General features: G+C 43.0%; 2 protein-coding genes across 2 annotated transcripts in view; one reads left to right on the forward strand and one right to left on the reverse strand.

Annotated features, from left to right (window-relative positions):
* Positions 1 to 8,695: 8,695 nt before the first annotated feature.
* On the forward strand, positions 8,696 to 14,068 carry LOC139650539 (uncharacterized). Its single transcript, XM_071527233.1, has 3 exons — positions 8,696 to 8,940; positions 11,514 to 11,912; positions 12,764 to 14,068. The coding sequence occupies exons 1-3, from the start codon at positions 8,874 to 8,876 to the stop codon at positions 12,835 to 12,837; spliced, it is 540 nt and encodes a 179-aa protein (XP_071383334.1). The 5' UTR covers positions 8,696 to 8,873; the 3' UTR covers positions 12,838 to 14,068.
* Positions 14,069 to 14,825: 757 nt separating this feature from the next.
* LOC139650538 (glutamate dehydrogenase, mitochondrial-like) overlaps positions 14,826 to 21,554 on the reverse strand; it is a 32,940-nt gene continuing 26,211 nt past the window's right edge. The window contains exons 7-13 of the mRNA XM_071527232.1: positions 21,150 to 21,287; positions 19,257 to 19,394; positions 18,909 to 18,989; positions 18,015 to 18,138; positions 17,493 to 17,584; positions 17,330 to 17,392; positions 14,826 to 16,905 (exon numbers count right to left, since the gene is read on the reverse strand). Of these exons, the coding sequence (XP_071383333.1) occupies positions 16,786 to 16,905; positions 17,330 to 17,392; positions 17,493 to 17,584; positions 18,015 to 18,138; positions 18,909 to 18,989; positions 19,257 to 19,394; positions 21,150 to 21,287 (756 nt within the window). The 3' untranslated portion in view covers positions 14,826 to 16,785. The remainder of the gene's footprint in view (positions 16,906 to 17,329; positions 17,393 to 17,492; positions 17,585 to 18,014; positions 18,139 to 18,908; positions 18,990 to 19,256; positions 19,395 to 21,149; positions 21,288 to 21,554) is intronic.

The raw sequence follows: 21,554 nt of genomic DNA on the forward strand, positions 1-21,554 counted from the left end.
AACATGTTCATTGCTAAAGCTGAAAGATGGATGGAGACGGTTGAGGAACGTGTAAAGCAATCAAAGCTATGTGATGAAGAGGTGAAGCCTACAGATAGTGTATCCACAATATTATCTGCTACCAGTAGAAAGAGTAGAAAACGTGAATCTGAAACTGGGAGTTCTGTGTCATCCACCGCTTCATCTGTCCGCCTTCAGGCTGAAGTGGGAAGAGCTGCATTGCTCGCAAAGGCTGCTGCATTGAAACAGAAACAAGATCTGGAACGACAGGAAGCTGAATTAAAGGCGAAAAAAGAGGAGTTGGAGTTAAAAACTGCTATTCCCACTTCAGATGTCAAATTTCAAATTTTGGATAACTTTGAGACTGGGCGCATGTCACCAGTGAATCCAACTCATGAGATGGATTTGGAAATAGGACGTTTAGCATCAGGAGAAAGGCATGAGCGACGCAGCCATATAGAAGATGATCCATTCCAACCTCCCCAGCCACAATCATGTAACTCTAATCATTCAAGGCAGCCAATTAGAAATACTACTAGGAATGATGATGTTGTGGAGACATTATGCAGTGTTATGCAGCAACAAACCATAAGAGAAAGTATAGACCAAATGCATGCTGATCTTGCCTGGCTAAAAGTGGAAGACAGATTAATATGCAGTCTCCTAATCTTATTCAGAAATATGTGTGTTTTAAAACAACCCTACTGCCTGTACTCAAAAATAACATTTTCTAAGAACAGACATGACCATGAAAAAGGACAAGTGAGGGGGGGGTCATGTTACAATTCCTCAACCTAGAACCAATGCAGTGAAAAAAAATGTTATGTATAGAGCCATCTCTCATTGGAATAGTTTGCCTCTCATTGGAATTAGTTTACTTTATTACTCAAGCAACAAGTAAAGACAGTTTTAAAAAGCAACAAAAGAGGTTATTCATGGGTACAGGCAAATAATAAAAAAATAAAAAAAACTTGTCAATTTGTCAAATCTGTTAAATTGGTAGCTCAAAGTATTTGGTAAACATGATCATAGATGCTGCTTGTTATATAGTATGTGTACATGTGTGTGTGTGTGTGTGTGTGTGTATGCATATATATGTATACATATAGAGAGAGATGTAGCCTATAGAGAGAGAGTTTCACGTGGTTTTGTTGAAATTGTATTTGTTTTTTGTAATGTTTATACTGTTTTAATTGGGGTGGGGTGGGGTGGGGTGGGGTGGACCAGATTATTGCTGTAATTGTATTAATGTATGAATGTATGTGAAAGCATGTGTAGCTATACATTTACGTTCTTAACGTGGACCCCAGGAAGAGTAGCTGTTACCTTGGTAAAAACTAATGGGGATCCAAATAAACAATAAACAATAAACCAATATTACTGAGTTAATGATGAAGCAACACAGAGGGTCTACGTTACCGCCATTGGACATTCCTACTTTCAAAGGAGATCCTCTTGCCTACCATCTGTTCATACAGGCCTTTGAGCATGGAGTAGAGGACCACACTGATAATCCCAAAGATCATCTCTACTTCATGGAACAATTTACAAGTGGACAACCTAGAGAACTAATCAGAAGCTGCCTCCACATGTCTCCCCAGAGAGGATACAACAAAGCCAAGCAGCTACTAAAAGAATGTTTCGGAAATGAACACAAAATTGCTGTGGCCTACATGGATAAAGCCCTGAACTGGGCTCCTATCAAACCTGAAGATGGAGAAGCTTTAAACACCCTACTCACTCTTTCTCACTGGATGCTGTAACGCCATGACAGATGTCAGTTACCTGGAGAAAATGAACGCTGCCAATATGAGAGCCATAGTCACAAAACTTCCATATAAGTTGAGAGAAAAACGGAGGACAGAGGCATGCAATATCCAGGAACAACAGGACACGAAAGTAAACTTCAAAGACCTTGTTGATTCTTGTTATTCTTCATCCATAAACAAGCCAAAATTGGCATGCATCCAATTTTCGGTGACAAAGGATAGCACACCATCTAAACCATCTATGAAAATGTATGCAGATCTCAAGGCACAGAAGAAAAGTGGAAGCAAGAAAACGTTCACCACAAGTGCTCTGCAACTTGACTGTAAGGTTAAAGACACCATGAAAGACACTGAGCCAAGTGTGCACAGGGTGCACATTACGTCTGACAGTGCTCTGAAGAAACCATGTATCCTTTGTAAAGGAGAGCATGGCATAGAGTCATGTAGGAAGATGAGAAGCAAGCCACACAAAGAGAAAATTGACTTTTTGCGAGGCAAGGGATTGTGCTTCGGCTGTTTGAAGCATGGCCACATGAGCAAAGGCTGCAAAGAGAAGCTGTGCTGCCAGGTGTGTTCCTTGATGCATCCTACACTTCTGCACATTAAAAGACGAGATGATGCAGGGGATCAGGAAGACAAAACTGCTGATAATGTTGATAGCCATTCAGTCACCAATGCATTGGTCTGTGCTGGAAATAAAACTTGTGGAGTCACTGGGGCCGGTGAAGGGTGTATACTCTCAATAGTTCCTGTCCAGGTCAAAGCAACAAAAGGAAGTAAAACGGTGGAAACGTACGCATTCCTCGACCCAGGGAGCATGGACTGTTTCTGCACAGAGACATTAATGAATCAACTGAAGGTCAGTGGAAGGAGAACAGTATTTTACTGAGAACCATGGGTGACGAGAAACCTGTTGGTGCTTATGAGGTGTCCAGCTTGGAGGTCAGCAGCCTGGCAGAGGACTACTTCCTTGAGCTTCTTGATGTCTTCACTAGAAAGACAATTCCTGCAAGTCGAGAGAACATACCACGACAAAAGGACTTGAAACGATGGTCTTACCTTAAGGATGTATGCATTCCTGAAATCGACGCAGAAGGTGGTCTGCTCATTGGATCCAACGCATACAAGGCCATGGAGCCATGGGAGGTCGTGAACAGTGTTAATGACGGACCCTATGCTGTACAAACCAGGCTAGGATGGACTGTAAATGGACCGCTCAAGGAAAGTGTTGTTAACCAACAAAAGGGGAAAACATACAAGGTTACAGCAAACCGCATATCCATCGCACATCTCAATGACTTGTGGCAGCAGCAGTTTAAGCTGGATTTCCCTGAGAGAGGAAAAGATTAACAAGTTGAGATGTCCAGAGAAGATCATCAATTCATGGACATGGTCTCGGAATCAGCTAAACTTGTGGACAGGCATTATAGTGTATGCCTACCCCTGAAGAACCAGATGGTCAACATGCCAAATAACCGTAAGGTAGCTCAACAGCGAGCACTTTGCTTACGGAGGAAGTTCAACAGGAACTCCAGCTTTCACAAAGAGTACACTGCTTTCATGGCGGACCTCATTGGTAAAGGTTATGCAGTGCAGGTGTCAGACGAAGAGCTTGGACGCAGCGATGGCAAGGTATGGTATTTACCTCACCAGGGGGTTTACCATCCTGTGAAGCAGAAGTTAAGGGTCGTGTTCGACTGTGGTGCGTCCTATCAGGGCACGTCTTTGAACGAACAACTTCTGACCTGACCAGCAGTCTCGTGGGTGTCATAATCCAATTCAGACAAGAACCTGTGGCGGTTATGGCAGATGTAGAGGCCATGTTCCACCAGGTCAGGGTGCCTGAGGAAGATTCAGACCTTTTCAGGTTCCTCTGGTGGCCTGGTGGTGACTGGAAGCAAGATTTGGTCGAGCACAAAATGGTGGTGCACATATTTGGTGCTATTTCCTCGCCTAGTTAAGCCACTTTTGCGCTGCAAAAGTGCGCTGAGGACCATAGGAAAGAGTTTGAGACTGCTGTAGCCGACACAGTGCTCAAGTCTGTGGCCACGGAGGAGAATGCAATTTCACTGTGTCAGGATCTAAGAGCAATCTGTGCCAAAGGCGGTTTCCGCCTCACGAAATGGGTCAGCAACGGCCGCAAAGTCCTTGACTCTATTCCAGATAGTGAACTGGCAAAGTAGGTGAAGAATCTGGATCTTGAACAGGACAAACTACCTATAGAGAGAGCCTTGGATGTCCATTGGTGCGTAGAGTCACTTTCCAGTTTAAGATCACCATCAAGGATCGTCCTTTCACCAGAAGAGGTCTGCTCTCTGTCGTTAGCTCAATCTACGACCCGCTCTACGACCCGGAGTTCTGGCACCCGTGGTGTTAACAGCAAAGATAATCATGCAAGACTTGAGCAGGATGAAAATCGGCTGGGATGATGACTTACCAGAAAGGGTCAAACAGCAATGGGCAGACTGGCTGACAGAACTTCCTAAACTGAAAGATTTCAAGGTCGACAGATGCATAAAACCGGCTGGGTTTGGAGGTCATTCATTTGCTCAGTTGCATCACTTCGCGGATGCGAGTGAAGATGCTTATGGCACTGCTAGCTACCTTTTGTTGAGGAACGAAAGAAACCAAGTGCATTGTCTTCATGATGGGGAAGGCCAGAGTGGCGCCTCTTAAGCAACCTACCATTCCACGGATGGAGCTGACTGCAGCAACGGTCGCTGTGAAAATGGATAAGGTGCTGAGAAGAGAGCTGCAGCTGGAGCTGGCTGACTCAGTATTTTGGACTGATAGCACAGCTGTACACAAGTACCTCCAAAACGAAACCACAAGATTCTGCACGTTTGTGGCTAATCGCGTTTCTGCTATCCTGATAGACTCCACAGTTGAACAATGGAGATATGTGAATACCACCAAGAACATAGCAGACTGTGCGTCAAGAGGACAAAGAGTGGAGGCCTTCATGAAAAATGATACATGTATCTCCTGTCCAGATTTTCTCCCCAGCCCAATGGAGGAATGGCCAAAGAACACAGAAGGCTGTGAACAGATTACATCAGATGATCCTGAGGTGAAGAGAGTAATGGTGAACTTCTTGAAGGCAGGAGTAGATGTAAACGTCAATCAGTTGATGAACAATTTCTGCTCTTGGACAAAGCTAAGGCACACTGTGGTGTGGTTCCTTAAGCTGAAAGCCTTACTATCAGATCTCTGCCAAAAAAGAAAGGAGCTACATGCAGCCTATAGCCAATCCGACTCTGATGAGAATCAGCAGGTTCAACAAGTGAACATAGCCATGAAGAAATTCAAAGCGAGATTCAAGGGAAATTGCATCTCAGTTGAAGATCTGGCAATTGCAGAGCTGGAAATCATCAAACTATGCCAAAGGGAGAAATTCTCAGAGGAGATCTTGTCTCTAAGCAAGGGGCAAGGAGTGAAGCAGAGTAGTCACCTCAATAAGCTAAACCCTATGCTTCAGGATGGAGTCTTGCGTGTTGGAGATAGACTCAGTCGGGCTGCTATGCCAGAGGAATGTAAGCAGCCTGCCATACTGCCCAAAGACCACCATGTTGCTGATTTACTCCTGCGAAAGATTCATGAGGACACAGGGCATGCAGGAAGGAATCATGTTCTTTCTAAATTGCGTCAAAAGTATTGGATTCCAAGCACCAATGCAGCAATTAGGAAAATCCTGTCAAAATGTTTCACCTGTCATCGACTGCATGGAGCTGCAGGAAGACAACAAATTGCGGATCTTCCTCAAGACAGAGTGTTTCCAGACGATACTCCCTTCTCTAGGGTTGGCGTTGATTATTTTGGACCATTTGAGGTAAAACGAGGACGAAGCTTGGTAAAGAGCTACGGAGTCATCTTTACTTGTTTGGCCATACGAGCAATACATATTGAACTCGCCTCGTCCCTGGATACGGATTCTTGTATCAACGCTATACGTCGTTTCATAGCCAGGAGAGGGCAAGTGATGGAGATTCCTTCAGACAATGGGACGAACTTCGTTGGGGCGGAGCGTGAGCTGAGAATGGCCATCAATGAGTTGAATCACACAAAGCGCGGGGTCAAGTGGACATTTATTCCTCCCACTGGCTCTCATCACGGGGGAGTCTGGGAAAGACTGATCAGATCAGTAAGGCTTTTCTGGAGATATTCTGACAAACAGTTTGGACTCAGCAGAGCTCGCTGCTTCAACTGACAGCTGACTGGAGACAATACTCTCTGTGGGTCCAAGAGCTACAGGAGGACGAGACAAAATGCAAAATGATGGGCTTCGTCAGTTGGCCTCTAGAGGGTGTTTTTGACTGTGAGATGCAGTGTTTCCATACAGAGGCACAAAATCAAAGGTTGGTCTGTATATAAATGGATCTAAATGGATCTCTAATGCTCCTGATGTGACAAGTGAAACTTAACATTCCACAGTCAGTAACAGATCTGCAGAGAGTAACTGGTCTTCTGCCCTGCAGACTGCAGACGGTAGGTGACACCATCTCGTGGTGTTTAAGTAACGTTAGTGGAGTTAGGTCATTTAACTCAGATATAATCACAATGCTTCAGTGCAGAGAACTGAATACACTGTGGGTCTGTACAGGAGCTGTGTTGTTAAAGGATAATGTTAGACTGCTGCTGGGTGGAGCCGGGTGACTGGCATGATACTGACGAATACAATGAAACACACACACACCTATTCAGCCTGCCCCTGCCCTTGAGGCACACCTGTATTCAACAATCAAATATTCAACAGTAATGGCACTCCATCCTCCAAACTGTCATCAGGAACAAATAGAGACAGTGGAGAGAATGGAGGAGCTTAGGGTTTGCTGACTGTCCTACTTTACAGAGCAGTCAGACTGCAGCTGCTGGGTCTTACTCATCAAGCTAAAGAGAAGAACTGTGCTGAGAGGATGGTTAACCATATGGGTAACACTTTACAATAAGGGTCACTAAGTTAAGGGTTAGTTACTGCTTAATAAGCATTAACTAAAGTGTTACCACAATGGGTAATGTAAAAAAAAATTTTTTAAAACAAGTAAACAGTTTGTCCCCCACGAATGATGCAAGCACACCTTGGGCCAATCGGAAACAAGTAAACAAACGTTGTAGCGCCCCCCTTAGGCCAATCAGAGCAATTGTAAAAATGTGTTTCGTCACACTTTCGTCAAAATCCAATCAGTGGTGTCCGAGTCCAGAGTCCCTCCCTCCATTTCATTCAGGGACAAAAACATATTAGACTGCTGAACCTCAAGCTAGCCAACGCAGCGTCTTCCTTTTACTGGACCTGTGGTCTGTGTCTAGGATCTGTGATTTACGCCGTTAGACCATTTTCATTTTTTAGCCATAACTATTACAAAATGTTCTTGTGCTGCTGGGGAAGTCCGACATCCAAGACTTTCCAGTCGGCTGCTACACCGCGTTGCTTTCACATGCTGTTTTGTCAGAAAATCAAACCCAGCGGACGAACAAGAAACAAACAAACTGTTAGTTGCATTACTGCGCTGGCACAGGTTTGCACTTTGAGTCTTGTTTTTATTTATTACTTACATTTTATAAATTGTATTAATTGTAAAACATGTTGTAACTCTTTTGATAAGTGCTCTATGAATAGATATAGTGATTATGATTAATGTTAGTATTATTAGTTGCTATCTAGCGTTAGTGGCTATAGCTGCATGTTAACATATTCAGTTGTTTTGCTAAATTAGCCTGCTGGCTAGTTAGCTAGCTAACAAAGCCAAGCTGCCAGTTGTATGTTTTGAATAATATTGAAGTTAAAGGTTTCACTTGGCCCAGTATTTTAGCCCCCTCAATGCTAGCGTTAGCATGTTCACATTAACATCAGTGTGTTAACAGTTTGTTCAGGTTAACTGAGCTGACTCTTCTCAAGCTACAACTCTTCATGTTTTGGAGTAGAGACTAGGGCTAAAGACAAGACAGTTTACTGTGTCACAGTAACCTACATTTGGAAACAAATCCACCTTATCACACTATTCACTTTTACTGAGAACGTTACTGAATGGATCTACAGCCACACCACAACAAGCTGACTCAGCTGCTCTCTGCTGACAGCTGCTTCAGACACATTTACACTTTATTAACTAACACACAGTTCTACAGTGTTCCTCCATCATGGAGACTCAGCTGCTGCAGCAGGTTGGTGAGGAAACTGTAAAGTCTGTTTAAACTTCTTATTTCAACCTGGGAGTGAATCTGAGAAGGAACAAGATGCAAGACCGAGTTAATAATGTGTTTTCTCAAGAGGATCTGGACCCCTGGCAGTTGGCCTCTAATCTGATGTTTTTCTGTGTGTGTGTGTGTGTGTGTGTGTGTGTGTGTGTGTGTGTGTGTGTGTCATTACAGAGGCAGCCTTTTTAGAATTCCTACAGAGGGAGGAGACAGAACGGCGAGCCAACCGTTCCATCTCAACTTGCCAAGTTCTCTCACACACACACACACACACACACACACACACACACACACACATACACACACACACACACACACACACACACTTCATTCTTATTATCTTACTGTTACCTACCTTGCCCTACAGCAAGCCCTTTCATTCTGGTAACAGAAGAAGCTGCGGTCAGTCTTCAGACAGAAAACGAACCACCGACTTGTTTATTTGGATTTCTGCTGTAAAACCAGGCTGCTGGAAACAAGATAAGACTAAATTCAGCTGTAATTACACCTCTGGGGAAACTGGGTAATGGCTGTTTACATGCGAAACAGAAAATTCAGGATTCTTGCACCTCTCATTCGCACCTGGAACCACCTGCAGCAAACCAGAGCTTCAAACTTGTGAAACAGGTCGACCCTGCCCTCCGTCTGCCCCTCCCTCTCTTGTTGCCCCGGGTGACTCCCTTTAGCCACACCTGATTCCTCAACCGGCCAATAGGCTGAGCCCGGGGAGCTGACTGAAGGGGCGAGGACACCAGCCTTTATAAGACTGAGTTACTGACCGCCACCGTCCCTAAATACACTGCCAACACACACACATCACTCTCTAAACGCTCCCAACACACACACATCACTCTTTAAACGCTCCCAACACACACACATCACTCTCCACACACTCCGAACAGAGCGGCAGCCATGTCTTTCCTCAAGGGGCTGCTGGGTGGGAAGTCCGACATGGTGGAAGTGGTCGTGGATAAAGCGGGTGAGTACAGATTGGAAAACAACAACCAGTATGGAATAAATGTTTGCCACTCACTCACACCATTGTTCAGATGACTAATCAGTTTCAATATATAATTTATACAAGTAAAAACATAAGAGTCAACAATGCGTTTTGCATCACTGCTTCTTCAGGTTCACTAGTGAGCGTTGTTTGCTGTTATGATTTTATTTGCATAAATTAGGATTAAAACCAGATCAGTCAGCTGTCAGTGTGCAGCAAACATTTATTCCTTGTTCCTGCTTTTGACCAACACCTCACAGAGAACATCATATCCTTAATGGAATAATTATATCTGCAATCTAAATATATTTCTAATTCAATTCCAACTTCATCTTAGGTGCAAAAGTGTTTTGGTGTTCAGTGTTTTGGTGTTTTGGTGTTCAGTGTTTTGGTGTTCAGTGTTTTGGTGTTTTGGTGTTCAGTGTTTTGGTGTTCAGTGCGGCTCTCTGTGGGAAGCTTGAGGTTGCAGTCTGTCTGTGAGACCGGACAAAGTGAGATCTGAGTCTTTGTGTTTTTCTTTCCATTGCCTTCCTGCTGCTGCCAGCAGAGTCACATGGGAAACTCTTGTATTGGCACAAAGTTTTGTTTGTATTCTTTTTGTTAAAGTCTGAGGCAGAATAGTAGTATTGCAGTATAGTCAGTATGAGTCAGCCTCAGCCTGCAGGTTTACCTGTCTGGTGACATTCCTCTCTGCTGCAGCGGCTCTTTACAGCTTTAATTAAATGATGGAAGGAGGGTGACAAAACTTTTCAAATAGTGAGATGTTAACTAGCTTACAAACACAACCTGACTGTTTTCACCACACACCTCAGTAACACTCTGTCGCCTTATTACACCTGGGAAACATATTTGAACTGTTTGAACCACGTCTAGGTTTTGCTTTGTTTTAAGGTGTCACAAGCCAAAAAGGTTGAAACCACTGGCCTAGACCACTAATGAAGCGCTGTATGGTGCAGATTAGGTTTCTGTGAAAGGGCTGTTTAGATGCCAGACAACGTCCTTTGAAACTGAGACAAGTCTGTTTTCTGTTGAGCAGAAACAACAAGTCGACAAGGAAGATGAGTCGATTTGAATGTTAAAGCTTGTCCCTGTCCCGTCTCTTCCCTGCTGCTTAGGATTCAAGTCTTTCTGCCTTACAGTGGTTTGTTCCAATAAGTAACAGTAAAGATGTTCTCTGTAGAGCACTGCATTCCAGCCCGAGCCCGACGGGGCCCGATGGCTATTGAAACATTCAACCCCCCATCCCATGTTGGTCATGGTCACTAAACGAAAGAAAAGAAAGGATAAAATAAAAAAAATAAAAATAAAAATGGGGTCTATATTTGTGTTGAGGGCCTGTGCAAGAGTTTTAAATACATTGGACCAAAAGTCAGTCAGCCTCGGGCACGTCCAAAACATATGTAAATGGTCAGCTGAAGATTGCTTACATCTATTACAGGCATCGCTTCTATCAGGAAATATTTTTGCCAATTTAGCATTGGTGAAGTAGCAAAGGGAAGATGATATCTCAGTATGAACCCAGGGTGGGCAGGAGTCGGAAAAGTTTGCAGCTGGCCCAATAAAGGTGTTTATTAATGTTACAGGCCCAAAAATAATGACGGAAATTTGGACGCACTAGACCGTCGGATTTGGGGAGCTGGAGAATTGATGTCCTGAGACAGGCAGGTTTGTTATTCCAAACGCATTCAGCAGCCGGTCGAGACTGATGAAAAAGGATTTACTGATACAAATTGGGATGTGTTGGAAAAGATATAAAAATTTTGGTAGAGTGACCATTTTTATCAGATTGACACGGCCTGCAAGAGATATGGGAAGGGAGGCCCACCTAGATATATCTGTTTTACATTTGTCTAGTAGTCCTTGAGGGAGTTAGCGACAAACACCCCCAAGTATTTGAATCCTTCTGACACTATCTTAAAGGGGAATGCGGATTGGGGAATTGTTTTCGCCAGTTGGTTTACACAAAATAAGATTTAATTTGTAACCTGATAAATGACCAAACTGATCCAAAATTGACAATATCGGGAAAGGGAGGATATGGGGTTGGAAATGTATAAGAGAAGGTCATCCTCGTAAAGGGAGCGTTTATGGACCAGACCGTAACGAGTGATGACCTCAACCCTATCATGGCTGCGAAGCCAGATGGGTAGAGGCTCGATAGCTATATTAAACAGCAGGGGAGAAAGTGGGCATCCCTGACGTGTCCCACACTGGAGAGGAAAAGGCGGTGATTGAATGCCGTTGGTAAGTACAGATGCATACAAGCCAGGCCATGTTGCTGCCTCTACGTTAAATAGTATTTGCAAATATAGCATTTGTTTTAATGTAATCGGAGTACCAGATGGGCGGGGTTTACTGCATCAGGTAATTGGTCCATCTGGGAAAATGATACTACATTGACTTTAACACTTTTCTGGTACTCAATTTCAATGAGTAGGTCGAAGCAAATATTGTTTTATTTGGAAACACTGTTAGCCGAGGCCTGTAGCGCACAGTGTGTACTACTTCTGATGCTGTGCTAACCTCTGACCTTTGACCTGGTTGTTCTGCAGCTGACGCCATCAAGGACAAGGTGAAGGAAGCCCTGGGAGGAGACGACAAGAAAGAGGAGGAGAAGGGAGGAATCGGAGGATTCTTGTCATCATTAGGAGACGACAAGAAAAAAGAGGAGGAGAAGGGAGGAATCGGAGGATTCTTTTCATCATTTGGAGACGACAAGAAAAAAGAGGAGGAGGAGGAGAAGGGAGGAATCGGAGGATTCCTGTCATTTGGAGACGACAAGAAGAAAGAGGACGAGGAGAAGAAAGGAGGATTTGCAGGTCTCTTCACTGAAAATCAGGAGTCAAGCAGTGGAGGAGGAGGAGGAGGTGGAGGGGGAAGCAGAGGAGGAACTGGAGCAAGCGGAGGGGGAAGTGGAGAAAGTGGAGGAGGAGGTGGTGGAGATGGAGGAGGTACGTATGGAGGGCGCTCAGGTACAACTCAGAGGGCTTTGGAGCACAGACTGGGGATAAAGAGGTTAGGATACTAGGGTTCAAGGAGCGAGGGGTAAAGGGGCTGTGGCTAAAAATACTAGGGCTAATGAAGCTAGGACTAAAGAGGCTAGGGCTAAAATGGCTAGAGATAAAGGGGATAGGGCTAAAAGGACTTGGGCCAAAAGGACTTGGAAAGAGGCTAGGGCTAGGACAAGACTAGGTTTCGCAGTAAACGCCACAGTAACCTAAATTTGGAAACAAATCCAGATTATTATTACTCACTTAATTATATTAATTAATTATATTACTGAATGAATCAACATCCACACCACAACAAGCTTTTTCACATCGACAGTCCTCCTGGCCCAGCTGTGATATTTACATTATAGCCTTTTCCACAAACATGGCTGATGTACTGCTGCTGGTCACAGATCGGTTAAGAAACTTTGTCTCCTCTGATTTATTTTGTGTTTGAATACGGTTTATAACACAATACAGGTGTTGTGATTGACGTACTTTCTTTATGGTGTCTTTAGTCTACAAATAATAATGTGCTTACCTTATAATACATATTTGCACGTCCGAACATATTTTTATACATTTTTTTCCCCCATCTGGACAGCTGATAATGTGAATAACTAGCGATGCACACTCATAGCCGCCTGCACTTGTAAATCTATCAGTGCAGACGCGGCATCTTTATCCCCATTTATTATTTGCTTATTGTTGTTTCCAATCTACATTGAGTTGTTTTAATTATTTGCTGTATTATCACTCAGTACTCTCCATTCATCTTACTCTTATCTGTATCTTCTTTCCCCGTCTTTTAGTTTCATCGTTCTCAGATCTCAGTTTGACGGACACTCTGGGCGATATCGCCGGGGAATTGTCCGAAGGGAAATAAGATGACAGAAACCTGCAGACCAGGACCTGATGAAAGAAAACCTGATTCTCCTGATTGGACCTTCACCGTCAGTCCATCTAAACTCACTCTGCACGGTCCTGACCTCCAACAGGCTGGAGGACAAGAAGTTCCCAGAGGATCAAGAGCAGTTTCACCCAAACTGACGCCTTAGTTGATTTTTGTTTTCCTAATATTAATATAATAATTTCATTTCTGTTGTTTGAATTCTGATTTGTAACGTTGCAGGAAAATGCTGAGATGAGTCTAGAAAAATGTATCTATACTTTTACACAGATAATAATGTAATTGTTTAATACAAGCACAAGATCATGACTAAATGTTTAATGGAGCCTATCCATTTAATAAAACGTTACTCAAACAACAACATCTCTCAGTACTGTACCTATTTGTGGTGTCCATATACATTTTAAATCAACAAAATGTATGAAAAAGCTTTAATATTACTAAACTGGGTTACTGTTAAATTGTATGAATTTATCAGTTCTTAAGCCCTATTCACACACAACTAATATCATCAGGAAACGTCTAGCGCTTTGTAAGAAATGTGGAGATCACTGGTCATTTTAATGCAGTGTGAATCTGCCATGTCTGTAATTTGTAACGTTAAAATTTTGGCACAAATTTCCTCTCGTATTTTGGTGAAAACAGGTCCTCTGATAACACCAATCCTACAAATCGATCTCTTGGTAAATAGAGACGTAATTTGTTTCTCTCTTGCTCCTGTCATGGAAAACAGAGGCAGTAGAGGAAACTACAGAGGAAAGTTTTGGATGCATTTTCAGCACAAAATTCAGGTTTAGCTTTGCTAAATCACGAAGCAACAAATTGTAAAATCTTGATCAGTGACACCGCCGGTGTTTCAGTGCATGTCATCCTGTACGCATGCAGCAGTCCTCTGTGAATACGGCTTAAGATTGGATTCAGTTTTGCATTGTGATAATTATAATGAAATTTAATGAAGATCTTAGAGCCAACATACATTTAGTAGACCAGGACTTTGTAACATGAATACCTCTCAGTGTTTGGGTCCACTCTGTTAGTGCCTTGTGTGTGTTGCTGTTGTTACCATATATATGTATATATATATATATATAGGAGATATATATATATACATATATGTATATGTGTGTGTATATATGTGTATATACACATACATAAAGATATATATATATTTAAAGTTGTGTGTGTGTGCTCTCTTTTGCTGCATTAAAAAGAAAGTGAAATCGGGTCAAGCAGATGTTTCAGTCTTCATAACAGATAAAAAGAAATGGGGGAAAATCTTCTTCATCTAATACCTTCTTTTTTAAATTTCCTTCCCCATCTCTTCTGTCATCATGATCCTTCCAGGCTCACGGGAGTATTTGTACCATCTACTGCCAGAGTGCGGTGACCTCTGACCTTTGACTGCCTTATTGTTGGTTGCTTGTAATGTTGGTGGAGGAAGGTTCAGGAACTGAAGCTCATTTTACTGTTGGATAAAACAGCGTTATAAGATGTTATAAGACCATGAAGACTACAGCAGATTAGAGTAGACTACAATAAACGTTAGACAGTAATAGAAAATAACATTCCCAGCTGATGAGAAACTTTCGGAAGCTGAATTGTTTTACTGGTTTGTCTCAACATTAAAGCGGGTCTGTTACAGGAATTCAACTTTCCCTGTTTATATACAGATATAATCAAAGGTGTTTAATGAGACATTGTTAAAATTAGATTTTTGTTTTAATGATTAAATTTAAAGTTATTACATTTTCAAAACCTCCATCCTTTTTCCCCAGTCAGTTTCAGTCTAACTTCAGGAAACGCATCACAGCTGGACTCGCTCCTGATTGGCTCCCTCACTAAAGAATAAAATCCGTCCAATCAGACCAGTTTGCATCATTTGAACTGGAAAGCCTCCACTCTTCAATACGGGAACTTTAACCAACAATACACACTTCTGGTTTGGATCAAATAAAAAACACTCACACATGGGTCTTATTTTTTTTGTAATTTAATTCGCTTTAACGTTTCGTTTTAACGAAAAGGCAATACAAACTCTCTTACACAGAATCCCAAAGCGGTTTAAATCAAAGCTGATATAAAGAAAATAAACATTTTACTCCTTTTGTTCCCACATACATACTTATCCCCCCCCCCCTCCCTCCGCCCTGAGAGATGAAACAAATCAACCAATCCAAACGAGCCGCGGGTCGACACCCAGCGGTCAGGATACGCAGCAACCATGAAGACAAGCAATATGGCCGACAGTAACCGTGCGTTCACGGCGCTAGAAAGCGCATCGCCGCCACTTTACCACGTAGCTGATTAGTGCGAGACCATTAGTGTTGCAGCAACAGGCGGGACAGACTGTAACGCTAGCGCCTGATTGGCCGCCGATGGGTGACTTCACCCAACAGTTCGCCTGCAGCCGAGCGTTGGCCGTGGCGATGAAAGAGGAGACGGCGGTCGTTTCTCTGGTCGCACGACATGAGCGGCCGTACGAAGAACGCGCGGTTAGTTTTCATGACGCTTTTGTTCCTTTTAGAATATTTTAGCTACATAGAATTTGTCCCTTTTCCAAAGCCGTCTGAAGGTCATGTTGCCTGTCTTCATCGCGTTTGCACGGGTCACGCCTCTGTCAGAGACCAGGGAACTGTCAGGGGAGACTTTGGTTCCAAGTTAACTTCCGGTTTCCTTGTTTGGGGGGGTGGGGTTACAGAAGAAAGTTCATCATCAAGAGGTTGCCAGTTTGAATCCCTGGACTGGCCGGGCAGGGGAAGATAATGGTAAGTGTTCTGAGTAAGTGTTCACTGGGGAACTCCTGACCGAAGGTGTTCACAGGTCGGTGGACGCAGTTTGACAGGAAACACATCAGGACAAAAAATACCCAACAGGAACTCGAGGTGCAGGAGCTGAAGAGGTGAGCAGTTAACTTGGAACCAAATTTAGAGCCAAAGCAAAATTTACCCAAAGAAACCCAAGGCTAGAACCATGGAACCCGACTAGAACAGAAGCTGGGAACTCAGCATTTATAACGTCAGAACAAAGTAACAGTTAAAGTAACTCGGCTTTGTGTGCGCCCCAAAATGGCAGCTATATAGAGACTGCTGTCAATATTAAAGATAGAGTCCTGAATTATACCGAGGCACATGTGCACTCCTTTATATAAAAAGAAAAAAATCTATACAAGCTCTTTTCTTGACCTAAAGAATAAAGAATATATATATGAAGATCTGTACAGATCTTGATGCGTCGCAGGCAAACAGTGGCAAATTGCTCCATTGAATCATGGGAGAATTCCCCCTGGTATTAAGGCTTTGAGTCTATCTATTTATAGATATATATATACATATAACCGATATACTCTACTATTCTATGTCTGGATAGATATGTATATTCAAGCAATCTGTGAAATATGGCTGACCTATCGTCAAAAAGCGGCGCAGCACTAATTCAGAAGAGCATTCGCCCGCACAAAGCTGTCAACCGGAACGTTTTTGGTGTATTTTAATTTCCTGTGAGAAGAAGAAGATAACAGGAACAGCTGTATGGAGGAGAGGGATGACGACAACAAAAACAAAAGCAGTAATCTGTCGACTGAAGTGAACACAGAGCCGGAGAGGGTTTGGATGAACAGTCTTACCGGGCGAGGCAAAGCGGAAAACGGTCAAGCAGTGTGCTCGTGTTTCTATTTCTTACTCTACTCGTTTCTGCTGGTTTACGCAAAAAAGGGGATTTTTCATACGTGTTGTTGTTGTTTTTGTGTGAAACTGTAAACGTCGGATCTGTTGCACGAAAGTTGTAAAAAGTTACGAGAACGTTGTCGAAGTCGGTGGAGAAATCCTACAGAGGGGGAGGAGGGGAGGGGAGGGGGGTCTGTTCGGCTGGACGGACAGACAGGTGGGCAGAGAGACAGGTGGGCAGAGAGACCGGCTGTCTGTCTGTCTATGTGAAGGTGAGACCGGCCTCGTTGTAGACCTTGAAGACTTTCTCGATGGCGTTGACGTACGCCGCCGTCCGCAGGTCCAGACCCAGGTTGTACTTGTTGGCTGTTCGCATGATTTGCTGCAAAAGGAGAGAGGGATGAGGAAGGAGGGAGGAAGGAAGGACAGGAGGGAGAGAAAGAGGGATGGATGGAGGAGGGAGGGAGGGGGGGGTGAAGGAAGGAGAAAGGAAAGTAGAGTAGTGACGAAGGAGGGATGGAGGAAAGATGAGGGGGCAGGAAAGGAGAGGGAACAAGGGATGTTGAAGGAAGGATGGAAGGGAGGGAGGAAGGAGGGAGGGATGGATGGATGGATGAGGAGAGATTAAGGAGAAAGGAAAGAGAGAGAGAGAGAGAAGGAAAGACAAGACTCAGTTCCATTTCTCATCATCATTTACAGCGGTGTGTGTGTGTCTGATAGAGTGTGTGTGTGAGTGTGTGTGTGAGTGTGTGAGTGTGTGTGTGATAGTGTGTGTGAGTGTGTGTGTGTGTGTGTGTGTGTGTTACCCTGGCAGAGCGCTCCATGGTGTAGGCGAGTCCTGAGTGAACGATGTCTTTCTCAGAGGCTCCCTGAAACCAAACCAGACCGTTACAATACCATAGAAGAAGAAGTAGCAGTAGTAGCAGTAGAGGTGTGTGTGTGTGTGTGTGTGTGTGTGTGTGTACTCACAGAGATCCTGGCCTGGAACTCGGAGGTCGGGACAACGGGAATCGCACCGCCGTGTTTCCCAAATTTCCTCTCTAAACTCTCCTGGACCGACACTGGAGAGAGAGAGAGAGAGAGAGAGAGAGAGGAACGAATGAATCAATGAATGGAGGTGGGAGTTACAAAGGAAAGAAGGAAGGAGAGAAGGGAGGGAGGAAGGGATGAAGGAAGGAGAGAAGGGAGGGAGGAAGGGACAAAGGAAGGAAGGAAGGAAGGAAGGAGAGAAGGGAGGGAGGAAAGGATGAAGGAAGGAGAGAAGGGAGGGAGGAAGAGACAAAGGAAGGAAGGAAGGAAGGAAGGAAAGAAGGGAGGGATGAAGGAAGGAAGGAAGGAACCAGGAAGGAATACATGAAGAAAGGGAGAGAGGAAGGACGGAGTCATGAGGCAGAGAGATGGACTGTCTCAACACTTCTAAACACATACACACACACACACACACACTCACACACACTCACTCACACACACACACACACACTCTGGTCTTACTGAGCAGGTGGTAGTTTGAATCCCTCTCGTATTTGAAGGTGAGTCGGCCGTAGCTCACATGGTTCAGATTCTTCAGCCACTCAAAGTAGGAAACCGTCACACCGCCTGCGTTCAGGTACATGTCCTGCAAAGAGTAGAATATGATAGAATCCGATAGAATAGAATAGACCTAATTCACACAGCGGCCATTTTGAACGCTCAGGTTGTCAAACTCCACCTGGAAGATCAAGTCCAACTCTGTGCTGCTGTTGTGAACAAAGATGTTCATCATACAAAAGTTTTACAAAAATGATACAAAAGCCATTTCACAGATTCCCCACTGAAAAATATATTAGAAAAAAATGGATCTCAAGAATCCAGAGGGATATAGATTCACATTTTAATATATTTGGTAGCTACCACAGTCTAGCCTAGGCAGCTAGCTAGTAGCCTAGCTTACTAACTAGTACGCTAACTAACTTTCCTGCTAAATTCAAGCAGTTGTTGTGATTGTTGTTGCCAAGATTTCTGCTAATTATGTCTATCTGAAGCCCTCACTTATGTGTTGAAGTAAAGCTATTTTATTTATACTTTATTTATGCCAATCTTCCAGATAGTTTCCCACCCAGAGTGTTCAAAATGCCCTTATTCAGGTGTATCTGTTCCCATGAATAAACCAGTTAACAGAATATTCCCCCTCCCTCTTCGACAGAGCAATAGCAGCTTATTGCTAATACAGGGGAAACAAAAGATGATCCAATAGTACTAGTAATGGCCGCCATGTTTTTACTGACATAAAAATGTACCCATAATGCTGTGCAAGTCTAAGTTTGACAGATACACAGATTCTCTCATTTGAGATTAATGATATTCTAAAAAAGAGAGTGTAAAAACGTGATTTTTGGGTTTACTGACCGGGATCACCATGATGTTTCTCTCCAGGAAGATGCGGTCGGCCTCGGGCGTGGTCGGACCGTTCGCCCCCTCTGCTATGATCTGAGTTACAGAGAAGATAAGATCAAGTTTATTGATCACTGAAGGGAGACTGGGTCAATACAGCAGCAGAGAGCAGAGGTGCAGACTGCAGAACAACAAGAACGGCAGTAAAGTAAATGAATAACAAGACAGGAAGACAGTGAACCCCAAACTGCTGCAGGGTGCAGGTCAGGGATGCCCACTGACCCCCAACTAACTCCTATTAGACTTAGTCTAGTCTAGTCTAGTCTAGTCTTGTGTGTGTGTGTGTGTGTGTGTGTGTGTGACCTTGGCTTTGATGTTATGGGCGTTCTTCTTGGTCAGCTGTTTCTCGCTGGCGGCAGGAATCAGGATGTCGCAGTCGGCCTCCAGGATGTTTCCTTCGTACGGAGTCGAGTTCGGGAAACCGACGATGGTGCCGTTGGCCTGGGGCAAGAAAACAGTTCTCCAATTCAATAGGTTCATTTAATTAGGTTTAATTGGGTTCATTTAATTAGGTTTCATCCTGGTATTTATGGTATAGAGGTAGGAGGATGCAAAGAACCTTTTACACTCTCTCGTCTGGGTCGACTTTGCCTAAAGATTTGAGTCGATTTTAATAGAAGCAAGGGCATTGAACCAACCACTTATGGAATTGAATTAGATTTTTCAGCGTGATATTTTATCATAATACCTTTGGTACCATAATTACGTGCCTTAATGAGACTGAAAATCCATCCAGAAACATTACCATACAGGCTGTTTTTCTATTTGGATTCAAAATTTGTTTATTGACTGTTTTGCTGAAGATATTGATGATAATTACCATGATATTACTGAAAAATCACTGGAAAGGAGCAAGCATGCTCAGCTGACTTTTCCTGGATCAATAAAGGTTAAAACAATAACAGAAAATTGCAATTTCTTTCCATGATGATATTATGGACAGTAAATATATCGTCTCGAAAAATCCTAACAGATCCCACAACTGATTTACTGATTTATAGGGTTTTTATGTTGATTATAAAAGAACAGACTGAAAAATCCAAAGATTACTGAATTGTGTCATGAGGCACAGAAACAGGTTTTTTTTTTTTTTTGAGCAACTGGTTAGTTGCTGAAAGTTGCCTCACACTGTGCTGGTTTTTAGGCGACCAATCATCAGGCTCATTTAACTTTATAGAAAACACATTTTACATCAAAACTTGTAATAAAAAAGCATCTTTTAGAGCCAATAATTACTAATTCAAACAAAATAATTCATAGATCCCTATCACTAAAACTCTATTTTAAGTATCTGAATGAAAATATCCGTAATCTATGGAACAACGTACCTCTTTTTCCATGTTGGGTCACATAAATGTCTTCAATAAATTAAATTCTGATCTAGTAACAGGGGAACAGGGGGAACAGGAGGTTGAGGTCTTACCAGGCTGAACTATCCCTGACCGTAATGTAGTTGTGACATTGTCTGTCCACTAGGTGGCGCCCTTGTCCTTCCTAAACACTGCTGTGTACTGCAGCTACACTGCACAACAATTCACTCACAGGTGAATTAAAGCTGCAATATGCTACTTTTTCCACATTAAAAGGGCCAATAATTCAGGTTTTTCCTGCCTCATGGCCCAAACAGACCATAATATATCTGTGGTTGATCAATACCAATGACTCATTGATTACTAAATCCCTGTTTGCCTGAGATTGTCTTTTCAAGATTCGGTGCATTTTGGGGCGTTTACCATTCCTACTGTGGGTGTGTCGCAGTTCTGTTCTTTTCCATTCTATTCTATAGTTTACTTCATTATCTGAAGTATTAACCAAGTGGTAGTGCAGTTCTATTTCATTCTATTCCATGCTTCTTAATAGTAAAGTGTCTATTGTACAAACCAGCTCCTAGTCTTTTTTGATATATTCTAATTTGTATTTTTGTTTTTTTTAGAATTTTTAAGCCTGTCTGTGGTACCAGTTTGTAGCTCTATTCAGTAAACTGCAGTACTAACCAGTTTGAGGCCGTATTCCGTAATCTATCTCCAGTACTGACCAGATACTCAGTAAACTATCTCCAGTATTTTACAGATACTCAGTAAACTGCAGTACTGACCAGTTTGTGGTAATATTCAGTAATCTATCTCCAGTACTGACCAGATACCCAGTAAAATATCTCCAGTATTTTACAGATACTCAGTAAACTGCAGTACTGACCAGTTTGTAGTCCTCCAGCTCTTTGGGATCGATGCCGTTGGGGTTCCAGATGCTTCCGTCCATTTCTCCGATTCCAACACACTTTGCCCCGAAGCGATGAAGGTATCGCATGGAGTGAAGACCCACATTACCGAAACCCTGATGACACAATAAGGTAAAGTGAATACCTGTGGAATCTGGATACACAATCTTGAATCTTGAATCTTGAATACACAAGTCTACAGTATGAAACAGGGATGCAAACTCATGGAGAATGAAAAGGTGACAGATACCAGGGCAGACACAAATCCACTCAGAAATCATTCACTTAAGTGCCCTATTTGGGGATAAAAAAAGGTGACTGTCACCTAAAGGTGACTAGTTTGCATCCCTGATGAAAGACACAGCACAGGTAAAAAAACAAAA

Source organism: Centroberyx affinis, unplaced genomic scaffold (assembly GCF_046629955.1).
Source record: "Centroberyx affinis isolate AG114_WGS23_722 - 3 ecotype Tasmania unplaced genomic scaffold, CSIRO-AGI_Caff_v1 ptg001507l_1, whole genome shotgun sequence".
Taxonomy (NCBI): Eukaryota; Metazoa; Chordata; class Actinopteri; order Beryciformes; family Berycidae; genus Centroberyx; species Centroberyx affinis.